The sequence below is a fragment of the Salvia miltiorrhiza genome, chromosome 6 (genome assembly GCF_028751815.1).
Source record: "Salvia miltiorrhiza cultivar Shanhuang (shh) chromosome 6, IMPLAD_Smil_shh, whole genome shotgun sequence".
NCBI lineage: Eukaryota > Viridiplantae > Streptophyta > Magnoliopsida > Lamiales > Lamiaceae > Salvia > Salvia miltiorrhiza.
This window is the reverse complement of record NC_080392.1, coordinates 14,892,921-14,905,729: the sequence shown is the minus strand read 5'-3', so window position 1 is coordinate 14,905,729 and position 12,809 is coordinate 14,892,921. Positions and strand designations below refer to the sequence as shown.

General features: G+C 33.1%; 2 protein-coding genes across 2 annotated transcripts; both read right to left on the bottom strand.

The window, feature by feature from the left end:
• Positions 1-4,233: 4,233 nt before the first annotated feature.
• On the bottom strand, positions 4,234-5,238 carry LOC130990546 (protein FAR1-RELATED SEQUENCE 5-like). Its single transcript, XM_057914772.1, has one exon. It carries the CDS (start codon positions 5,236-5,238, stop codon positions 4,234-4,236), a length of 1,005 nt encoding a protein of 334 aa, XP_057770755.1.
• Positions 5,239-5,256: 18 nt separating this feature from the next.
• LOC130990545 (protein FAR1-RELATED SEQUENCE 5-like) lies at positions 5,257-6,751 on the bottom strand. The gene is made up of 4 exons (XM_057914771.1): positions 6,736-6,751; positions 6,461-6,643; positions 5,854-6,304; positions 5,257-5,605 (listed from the first exon to the last, which is right to left on the bottom strand). The coding sequence occupies exons 1-4, from the start codon at positions 6,749-6,751 to the stop codon at positions 5,257-5,259; spliced, it is 999 nt and encodes a 332-aa protein (XP_057770754.1).
• Between the last annotated feature and the right edge of the window lie 6,058 nt (positions 6,752-12,809).

The following is a 12,809-nucleotide window of genomic DNA, read 5'->3' as shown; positions in this document are numbered from 1 at the left end:
TGCACATGGTGAATATAGGGGTCCCGTGGCCAGACAATTGATGAAGGACGCGATAGTAATTGGTGAGATGATCCGTAAAGCACGTGAGATGGTCCATAAAGTTTCAGCTGAGGAGAAGGAGTCAAAGTACTTCAAGGATAGCTTGGTAGCAGCTTCAAAAATTATAGGAGTAAAGATTGATGTCGATGGGAAGTTGCCTTCTAAGTTGCCTGAGGGACTGGAACCTGAAACTGACCCATATTGGTATATGGACGAAGTTCACGCTGCAGTTGATGCAGGTTCATCTGACACTGCGCTTGAGAAAACAAGGCATGTGGATGTTGATATCCCGAGTTTCTCACTAAACGTTGATGAAGTCGACCAAAACCCTGAGACCAATGTAAGTTCTCTTTGCTAAGTATTAAAATTTTCTAAAATATGTTTTATGTGTAAGTGAGAAAGTAGATATTCTTTTATTTCATAATTCTGTTCGTTTATAAAATTGTTCTGTTCAAAACCATAATTTTTAAAACACTATATAGTTAACTTCAGTTTGATTATGTGTGTGTATCTGGTCGTTTATTGATTTCAAATTTGTAAAATATTTGTCAAAGGCTGGGGTTATACATGGAAGCGTGACTGAAAACCATGGACAAAACGGTGGAGGCCAAGATGACATGACTGGGGATGTACGTTTTAAACAAACCATCTTTATTTATTATATATATTTTTTAATATAGTGAATTATCATAATCTATCTTTATTTATTATATATATTTTTTAATAGCAGGTCTTGGAACAAAATGAAGGAGGAAATACAATGGAGACATACACTGAGATTCAGAATAAGGTTAAATAGTAGCTACCTATGTCATGACTCTAATTATATTCGAATGTATTTAACTGAAATGTTCATTTTGTTGTTCTTAACTTTGACAAAGGATGGGGTTAACGATGGACCAGTTCCTGAAAACGGTGAAGGCATAACTGGTGAAAACGTTGAAGGCATAGCTGCATCAAAGGAATTAGCAAACGTCCAGCACGCCGTCGGTGTCCAGCACGCCGTTAGTAAGCAGAAAATGGTTCAAAGTTCAACCATGGATGAGGTATTTGATTACTAACCCTAAATCTATAATTCATTAAAGTATGAGGTATTTTACTATTTTATTTATTCAGATTATGACTGATGCTGCAACTGGAAGTGAAAAGGTTCAAGGCGACAATGTTAGTGACGTTGTCGTTGCTCGGAAGACAGTCAGACGTTCTAACAAGGTAATCCGAGAAACACTGTTTGTTTGAGTAATATGTCTGTTCGTTTTATTTTGAGTTATATTCGAATATATTTAACTGATATGTTCATTTTGTAGTTCTTAACTTTGACAAAGGATGGGCTTAACGATGGACTAGTTCCTGAAAACGGTGAAGGCATAGCTGGTGAAAAAGTTGAAGGCATAGCTGCATCAAAGGAATTAGCAAACGTCCAGCACGCCGTTAGTAAGGAGAAAATGGTTCAAAGTTCAACCATGGATGAGGTATTTGATTACTAACCCCAAATCTATAATTCATTAAAGTATGAGGTATTTTACTATTTTATTTGTTCAGATTATGACTGATGCTGCAACTGGAAGTGAAAAGGTTCAAGGCGACAATGTTAGTGACGTTGTCGTTGCTCGGAAGAAGGTCAGGCGTTCTAACAGGGTAATCCGAGAAACACTGTTCGTTTGAGTAATATGTCTGTTCGTTTTATTTTGAGTTATGTTCTTATACGTGTTAAACAAATGTGTTTTGAAACTTGACAGGTTAAGGAAAACTTGGTGGGTGATGCCGGAAAGCATCTGCTTCGTCCTACCACAACAAAGACAGGGGTAAAGGTGTCATACCCTGTGAAGAAAGCAAAAAAATAATTCGATATGGTTGTATGTTAATTAAATAATTTTAGCAGGTTGACGATAACTCCAAAACAATAGATGTGGTGGATCGGTTAGCATTACATGTCATTGACACAAACGTATGTGTCGTTTTGAATTGTTTATATCGATGGCTTATATCTTATTTTGGTAGTGTTTGATGTTCTATATATATAAATTACTATATTATTATAAATACATTGTCGTATTCAATCATTTTTTTTGAAGATTATTAGTCCAGAAAGACGTGAGACTAAAGCACCCAAGCAGAGCATGTTCTTGCATACTTTAAAATTCCGCTCACCCTATTTTCAACGTGATATAAGCACTTCAAAACCGTTGAAAAAAAATGAGAAGGAAGTGGGATTTTATGCCATGTACTTGGACAGTGGGGAGAAGTAAGTCATTATTTTGATAAATTTTATACTTTAAAAACATTGCTATGATATTTGTTTATATTATTTTGTTTATATTATATGTAGCAAGGAAATTTTATTCGAATTCATGGATATACAAGTAAGGCGTTTCGAGATGTTATCAATGAGAAGAGGCAATGTGGTGAACATTTCTCTTATAGATGCATGGACGCTAGTTCTGAACTGGAAAGAGCAGTATCGTTCAAATAGTTCACCCCTCCGATTTTTTTCTACGGCCAGCCTATATGTAAGTTATTTATGTTCATATTCAATAAAAATAAACTCTAATTTAAATTTTATTATTTTTTTTAGCTTGACAGTATAGCTCCAGAAAATTTAAGTCTAGAATCACAAAGAGCTAAATTCGTGATGGAGTTATATGTGGAGTTGACGGAGTTTGGAAAAAATCCAATTGAGAACATTGATATGGTACGCAACTACTTTTTAATTGAACATGAACAGTACTTTTCTAAATAATGTAAATATTATTTCTAATATATTTGTTATTGGACAGTTTTCTTCCCCGTATATGAACAAGAACGGTACTTTGCATTGTGTGTGGATTTAAAAAGGGAACGAATCTTTGTGCTGGACAGTCTCATAAACATATTAGGTGATCATGATTTGACGAAGTATGACAGCCTTTGCACCAAAGTTGTAAGTATTTAGAACTACTATCTGTTCATTAAAATTATAGATCTGTTCGTTTTTATTTTATGAATTCTCTATTTTCCACAATATTTAGCTTCTCTGTTGAAGCCTTCTCTATGTCTGAAATTATCCAATTTTTTAATAAATTGCAGCGTACACTATTGGCGTATTATCTCAACTACAAAGAAGAGACCATCAAGTCAAAATTGGTGTCGAATTCCAAAATGCAAATTGTCAAACTGAAGTGGGCGGACAAGAGAAATACATTGGACACAACTATTTATCTTATGCGCCACTTGGAGACATTCATGGGAGATAGTTCGTCAAATTGGAAGTGTGACATATCCAATGTAAGTACACGACAAATCTCTCGAATGCGGGTGAGGTATTGCTCGTCCATAATATCATGGGCTAGGAACGAAGTGAAGAAAGAGATTGAGGACAATGCTGCAATTGAATATCGTAAGATTTGCAGTGATCCATCGGTTAACATAGATTCAGTCTTGGTGGGTTGAGTTAGATTGATTTCTAAATAAATTTAAATTGTCTTGAATTGTGAACATATTTAACTTATCACTTCCAAGTGACTTGATCGTTTTTTAGAGATATTATGGATTTAGATTGTTTTGAGATATTATTGATTTAAGTTGAATTATCTTGATTTAAATTGTTTTGGACCTATTAATTTAAATTGTTTTGATTAATCTATGGTATTTTTTGTAAGTGTGTTTTATTTAATTGGGCCATTTAACTGTATTTAAAATACTATTTAAAGTGTAATATCTAAAATTCAGGTCCAACATAATATAAAATCGGAATTTTAAGTTAATACTTTTCCATATGTCAATTTCATATTATGAAAATGAACAGGATGCATTAAAATTTGAACATATAAGATCAAAAGATGAACATACAAAATAGATACAATTTTTCCATATGTGAATTTCATGACATAGTGAAAATAAAAAAGTCAACAAAATGATATCAACTATAAAAATCCACTGTCGTTACTACTTTTCAAATACATAAAGGTTCACAATAAAAAAAATATTCAACTTAATAATGCTTTGTAGGGCAGTCAACAAATAGAATTGAACAAAATCACTAGATAATCTATACACATAATGAATAAAAAAAAGTCAACAAAATGATATCAACTTAAAAAGTCCAGCATCGTTATTGAAAATCAAATACACAAAGGTTCACAGTAAAAAAAATACTCAACAAGATTAAAAAATTTAGATCAATGAGAAAGCTTATTTGTTGGACAATTCCTCGAATCATGATGCCCCATCGTATTGCATTTTATTGCAATTACGCAATGGCTTCTTAGCAAGAGCCATGGCCTTCTCTTGGTCAGATTTTCTTCTTCCACCTGCGCCACTGCCTTTCGTTTTGGATATGAGAGGAGGTAACACAGATGGTACTTCTGGTGCTGCAGTACCATAAAAATCTTTGAAAACCCTATGCTTAGCTTCTAGCTTAGACTTTGTACTGCCCTCTTTCGCAAATCTTTTTTCAACTTCAATGAGAGCAGCAAGGAGTTCTTCACGTAGCACTTGATTGTCACCAACATACACAATACAATTGCCAACAACGTTGAAAAACTTATTGTTACCAATAACAGAATTTTGGCTTGGTGCACTGCCGAGGTCAAAGCCAGGAACCATGGCCGACAATCTACTAAATTTGCTCCAGCGAACTGATATGTATTTATCAGGAATTCTTTCAACTTGCAATGTGCGAAATGCAAGAAAAATGTGTTTGCACAGAATACCTTTCCTGACGAACAGATTGCAGCTGCAATATGTATAAGCGTCCGACAGTCTATGTCGCACCACGAATTTCCCATCAATATTGTCATGCACAGTATATATGCTCTCATCAACTTGCTCCTCCATCTTATACATATTGCAATAGGTTTGCGAAGCATATATCTCTTCTTGTACCTCCTTGAATATGTTGTTGGTGTATATGGTTGCAGCATGCTTCTCTATTTTAAGTTTCGTCTTCATGGGTAGAACTCCGGTCTCGTCAGCAAAGGTAGTCTTATGATAATTATGTCGTTGAGCCTCCAATGCACTGCAATATTGCATATAAAACAACATAAGATTTGCATTCTTATGGACAAACCGTTTGAAGTAGCTATTCTCGCTCTCTGACAACGATGTAGTTCTGAATAATCCACTCATACTGACATCTCTAAAGTATGCAGGGATCCAGTGTGAACGATCATCGAACATATCAGAAAACCATCTATTATCTAACAAGTCGTACTCATCCATAAGATTTTTCCAATTCTCTTAAAAAACAGCAGGCTCATCAAATTCAGACCAAACAAAATTCCCAAAGTTGGTTTTGAACTCAGTGCTATCCCTCAATCTTTGCGGCATCTTCTTAGCAACCTTCATTGTAATATGCCACATGCAGTATCTGTGACGTGTTTGAGGCCAAACTGCCGCAACAGCCTTTTTCAACCCTGGATCTTGATCAGTTATTAATAGTGGTGGGGCATTTCCCACGCATTCAACAAACTTTTCCAAAACCCAAGAATACGAATCAACATCTTCTCGAGATATGATGGCTGCACCAAAAGACAAACACTTGCCATGGTTATCCCTACCCGTGAACGGTGTGAAGATCATTTTATACCTGTCAAGGCAAAAAATGAATCTTTAATACTATGACATCAAAACGGAAAAAAATAAATGTTCATACTACAACAATATAAAAAGAATAAAATTGTCTTTCTAACCTATTTGAACAGTTACCAATTACTATCGAACAGTCGTGTAAAAACGTTTGAACACAAAACAAAATAAGAACAATTTTAATAAATAATTTGAACACATAAAGAAACAAAAACAAAATTACACAGAACATAGAAAAATTAAAAATACCTGTTGGTATTGTATGTTGCGTCGAAGGACACAGCTTCACCAAATAATTTGTAGTTCTTAACAGAGACTTCGTCGGTCCAAATCAACCGACGCAGCCTGTTCTCATCGTCTACATCATAGAAATATTGGAAGTCATTGCCTAACTCTTTTTTATTCATGAATGTTTGCAAAATCATGTGAGCATCTGAATCAAGTGCGTAAACATTAAGATCACGTACAAAATTCTTTAAATCATTACTGACGCAACCAATATCCTCATATTCGCCCATAATCTCTCTGTACATACGGAAAGATCTAATAGGCCCAATGTTTGCTTTAATCGCGGACGTAATCCACATCTCATGGACGGGGGTAACGTTCCTGTTCACGGGCATAAGGTGTCTAGATACAGTAGGAACCATGGCGTGATTATGACCCTCAATGAACGTGCGCACCTTATACATACCAAAATCTGAAATTTGAAAAATAATCTGAGCCCTGCAATTAACCTTGCATGACGTTCTCTTACGCTTCTTGGTTGAGCGTTTACTTTTGGGCATCAATGACTCGTCGGGCTTAGGAGGAATACCTTCTCTATTGCATAACACATAGTATAAAATAATTGTACCATCATCATCCTTTGTGCTTGTGCTTTTTCTGGATGTAAAACCGCATAACTCTGCATAATCGTCGTAAAACTCATATCCTACATCCAAATTTCGAAAAATCTGCCCCACAAACGGTTTGCTCTTAGACTCGCATTCAGGGATTGTAAGTTCAACTGTTTCATCTTCTTCATACGTCGGATATACTTGAAAACAAAAAATACAATAGAGACAATTTTAGAACATGAATTGATCGTTAATGCTCATTAAATAAATAAACTGTAAGAATATAATGTACTGTGAAGTGCAAACATTACAAAAAACAAATTCGAAGCTAATATATAGTAGTTACAAAAAACAAAAAATGTGGGAAAATGACAGCGCATAACACATTACACAAATGAACTATTCAGTTCTATAAACGAACAGAAACTATTAAAAATCGAACAGAAAAGTACGCATAACAGTATACAAGAAACTGGTGTAGATGGATAATTGAAATACAAATCCTTAACAAAAAGATGTCACTGAATCATTATGAACATATAATGCACGAGTTCGAAAAAAACAACAAATATATACTTGTTTGGAATCACCGTGTAAAACTACAATGAAAAGAAAAAAAATTACATGTATCATCCATGGAAGCCGACTTCAATTTTAAGAAGAACACACGTCGTTTTTTGTTAACTTTCCGAGACGAAGCTTCTGAGATTGATACTGGATTTTGATATTGAGGTTTACGGTAGGAAGAATTTCACAGCAAGAGGAATTTTACTGAATAGATATGGTATAATCAAATCTTACCAAAAAAAAAAGAAGATAATGAAAGATTACGTATCTTAATACACGGTTAGTTATGAAATGCAATTACTATAATGACCTTTTCGAAAATAATTAAGGGAAAATGCTGATTGAAATTCGTCCATTAGATTTAAAGGAATCAATGCTCCAGATCACTTCTCTCTTCTCTAAATACTTGTACTTCTCTATTGAACCCTTCTCTATATATATATATAAACGTTTTTCTACATTCTTACACTATGACTGATTTTCAGAAAATTTCGTCCCATGAAGAATATATATTTGTCTACGATGTTAGATGCCCGACAACTAATCAACTATGTGATGACATTTTCTAGGAAAAATGTGTTTTGTTAGTTAGATATATAATTTTATACACATTCACGAAAAATATATCATAATTTATCATTTTTATTCATTTAAGAAAATATGTATAATATGTATTAATTATTTTTCTCACTAATTATTAACCTTAAGATTTTATCATTTATAGATCTACCATCTTTTAATTTGTGGCCCTTTTTGCACTTATTTTCTCAATTTTTTTAATTTATAATTTTTCTTCTTCACTCACTAAATACACAATTCATTTTTTTTAAAACTTGTGTTGACCTCTCTTAAGACTTATTTTTGTGGACAGACCGAGTATAATATATGAAAAATGAATTCTAACATAGACATTTTCCCTTCACATTTTCTCTATCTTGTACTCCATCTGTCCCACGAAATATGACACAGTTTTCTTTTGGTTTGTCCCACGAAGCTTGACCTGTTTTTAAAAATGGCAAAAAAAATTATCATTTATTCACATTTTCACTTTTTCACCTACCACACTTTAACACACAAAAATACCAATTTTTTAATTCTCGTGCCGAAAAGAACTGTGTCATGCTTCATGGGACGGAGGGAATATTCTCTTTTCTCACCAAATTTTCTCTCTCTTCTATTCTTATCTATTTATTATATGTTTTGATGGTTTTTTAAAAATCGTCAACTTCAATTCATGAAAAAATATTCAATATAGATGCTAAATTAAAGATCGTGACAAGATCTTTAATTTGATGTAAAAATTATGAAAAAAATAATTTGAAATGAATAAGTTAAGTTCATTCAAGGTGTCAATCTTTTTTTCCCTATCATCTATCTCTAATGTTAAATATTATACTCTTTTTTCATGATTTTTTTTTGTTCGTTAATGAAAAAGGTAAGTAGACGTCATTTCCCCCAAAAAATTTACATAATTGTTTAATTATATTACATAGACGATCTAAATATGTTTGTTGAATTTTATTAATCATGAAATCATGACTCCCTGATTGTAACCATTGATTTGCCATATTTATATCGTAAAACATAATATTAAAGAAAGAATATTCGAATTTACAGCCTCTGCCCTGCTGTCATGGCCCTATATGCATAGAGTTTGGGATGAGGCATGGCCCATTGGGCCCAATCACCCAACACTAAGGCAACTTCAATCCAGCCTTTGCCTTGGACAATGACGCTACACTAAGTCACGGAATTAATATTTGGGCCCACCCAACTCGCTGGGCCCAATCCCGTTCCAATATTTCTCAGCTATCAAAGTAACAACATTATAATATCCAATTTTAATAAATCATTAAGGTTAGGGAACTAAATAAAACTTGAATATTATGTGGGAGACAAGTTATATGGGTGTTGGGCCCAACCTCCTTTCATTCAATTATACAAATAAATTGATTTAACAGTGACATGTGAAACCTTATGTCTAGCAGCCAATCAACTGTGGGTCCCAATTATCTGTCACTTGACAGCCTGGAATACGACACGGACCATTTAACATCGCTATACCCATTTTAGATTTGTCTGTTAAGACACACCACACATAAATTCTCATTATTACACCTATTTATATTAAATAAACGCCTAATTATTTACTTGCTACTAATGATGTTGTAGTTGGATAAGTAAATTCATTCGCCCCTCTTCAAAAAATACTAGTAACACTGATTTTAATACAAATTATTGGATATATTATGGATGGAGGAAATATCACACTTAAAAGTAGTGTAAGTAATAGCTAATAACTAATTGTATCATGAAAAATAATTTATTGCGTAGAATAAATAAATAAGTTGATATATTGATAATAATATATTGTGAGTTAGTGTTTATAAATAAAATAAAATTATTTTTTGTGGACAATTCAAAATAAAAGATTAAGACTATTTTTTCATATGGATAAGATACTATATTACTTCATCTCACTTATTTTGGTACAATTTCTTTTAGTTAGTTTTATTTATAATTATATTTTTTAAAAATAGTATGTAGTCCTTATATTCTTTACTCACAATAAATAAGTTATTCTTATTTATTTTACACTCTAACTCTTTTATTTTTAATTTTTATGTTCAAATTAAATATCTCAAGATAAATGGGAGGGAGGAAGTACTTATTTATTTGATTGAAAAAGTTTAGTCTCTTGTTTTTTTGGATACTTCGTGTGCAAGATTCAATCATTTTATGAGTGGCTGACCCACATTTACTTTATCCATGCCCTTATTTTTTAATTTTTAATAGAACAAAATATAGATATTTTATATATCTAAGAGTCACCGCTTGGTGTCCCCAAGGAGACAGCAAGCGGTGCGACCTCCTGTGTGTGAACAGTGAGGTCCTGGGTTCAAACTCCACTGCTCCCCCTCCCCAACTCCTCCAAGTCAAAAAAAAAAAACAGAGTCTTTAGCATATAATTATATAAAATTGAGATGGGGCAATAACTCCACCACTCAGCAACGTGGGTCCCCCTAAAGTGTTTACTTATCACAAATAATTGAAAATTGATAAGAACATATGAGATAAAAGTGAGAGTTTTTTTTAAATAGAATATACTTCAATTTTTAGTTAAGTGGCAATATATGCAGAGAGCCATTTTCATAGTTTGTATGAATTTTCTATTCACTTTCATAAAAATATGAGTTTGAGTAGCTACTATTATGCGAAAAGATAATTGAAACTCTTATGATTTCCATTTAAAAAGAAAGAGACAGCTTCTCCTTTAAAAAATTGACGAGTTTTTTTTACTTTTTAAATTGATCTCACACTTTTGTGAATTACTGTTTCTATAAGCACGTTTACACGATAGATTTATGCATGATAAATTATGCACTGTTGGTGTATGCATGTTCATATACACACGGATGGTATGCACGATTTGTATGTCCTGTATACACGGTTCTGTGTTCGTTAGTTAATTAATGTACTTGGTTAATTATTTATGTCAATTAATTAACTCTTTTTTACTAAAATACCTTTGTTGTAGAATAATTAAAATCAGAATTAAGTTTGTTTTTGCAAACACTATGTTTTCTATGTCATTTGCTTTGTAAAAAGTCTAAAATGCCCTTAAAAAGCGTTGTTGACTTGGATAAATATATAACATTTCTCATTTATTTTCTTGTACTTGGTGACTGATTTTTAAATAAATAAAAAAGATAAAACCATTGAAACATAAATCAATTTTGCAGATGTGAACAAATCCTTTTCATTTATGCGTGTTCTTAAATACAAGGCTGGCGTACATGGTGTAAACGAGTGTTCTTATCTAATACTTATTTGTAGCAGTTTAGACAAATTTTATCAGGCAAAATTATTGAAAGCATTCGTGCGAAGACGACATCATAAAAAAAAAGGTGTAGTATTTGTTGGAGTCAAGATCACACAAAAAATGCATGTCCAAGGCGAGTAGGTTACTGCTATTGTTTAGGGTTTATGTTGTTGATTGATGGTCATTGATGAGAGTGTATTTGGAATGATTTTGTTATTATTTGTTGTTTATGATTTTCACTGTTATATTATTTTTTACTCAAAACGAGTATAAATGGGTCTAAAAATTTATTACAGACGTTTTTTACAATTTTAGGGAAATCGTGTATTAGAGCTACCGTGTATTTGAGCTAGGGATGTCAAAAAAGCCCGAAATCAATGGGTCGACCCGAATAGACCGATAAAAAAGGTGGGTTAGGGCTGAAAATTTTTTAGCCAAAAAAAAAATTAGCCTGAAAGACCCGAACCGAAAATAGCCCGAGCCCGATAGGGTTGGCCCAAAAACCGAGTAGGTTAGCCCGATTAACCGAACATATTCTTAATAACTGATTTTTAAATTTTAATAATTTACTTTTTAATTCGATAATAACATTTTGAAGCTTGTAGAATATGTTTTGATTTTTTACAACGGTTAATAACAAACATTTATGATATAAAAGTCAAAGAAAGATAGTCATTTATGTTAAATCTATATACAATTTTTATCAGAAACGAAATTAAAGTTAGATATTATGTAAACATATGTTAAAATAGCACTATTTTTTGTATCTAAAATAAAGTGAAATGTCTTGATTTAAAAAATACGACATATTTTTATTACAAGAATATGATTATCTATACAAAAAATAAACATATAAAAAAATCGTAAAACTTGCGGGCCCGAAACCGAGTGGGTTAGGGTCAAAAAAAATTAGCCCGAAAAATAAAAAAAAACCGACTAACCCGAACCGAAAATAACCCGAAACCGAATGGACTGACCCGAAATCGAGTGTGCTGGCCCGATTGACATCCCTAATTTGAGCAATCGTGACAACAACTCTACCGTGAGAACTGTGCTACCATGAACGTAGATCAACTGTGCTATCATGACCCTAATCGTGTAACAGTGTGCCATAAACCGTAGATTGTAGGGTAATAATAGAAAATTGATAATTTTTAATTGATTATTTATTATTAGTGAATGTTATCACCATATATATAATTCTAATACATTTAAATTAAGATACAATTCATTCAACATGTTCATTTACATGAAAAATGATTGAGACTTCTCAATCACATTAGCAAGTTCATTTCATAGTATGCTTCTTTCATAGTTATATTAAGATAATATTGTAAGTTTGTCATATGTGAATCTGTTGGGAACCTTGTTGAATATCCTAACCCTTGTTTTGATGATACCAAAAATCATAGGACTTAATTGTAATAGACTAGAATTGTTTAGAACTCAAGTGTTAGAGTTCGTTTCTAGTTTAGTGTGCGGTGTCGAAGACTGAAGACTGAAGACTGAAAAACGAAGGACTGAAGACTGAAGACTGCAGATCCCAACTGAAGTATCAGTTGAAGACTGATTACTTAATGTGCGCAAAGGACTGATACTAAAGTCAAGTATCAGTTGAACATTCCTCATAGGACTGATCTTCCAACGTTCAGAGGAAGCCACGTACGCACAAGTACAGCCGCATTAAATGCAGAGATCTCAGGATCTTATCTCTGCAGAGGTCATTCCTATCTGGTGGTTACTTTTCAGAGACGTCGCATCTCCTGTCCATCAAAGAGAGCCGTTTCCACCCAGACAAGGAACCTCGAAGATTGAAGCCTCAGCCCAAATTCGAATTGCTCTCTAACGGAAGAAATCTTGAGGATGATTTACGCCAACGGATCTATTCAAGAGTTCTCCTACAAATAGCACTCGAGGATCACTTCAACCTTCACCGATTCAACAACATAAGCTGAAGCTCTGCCGAAATTGCTACT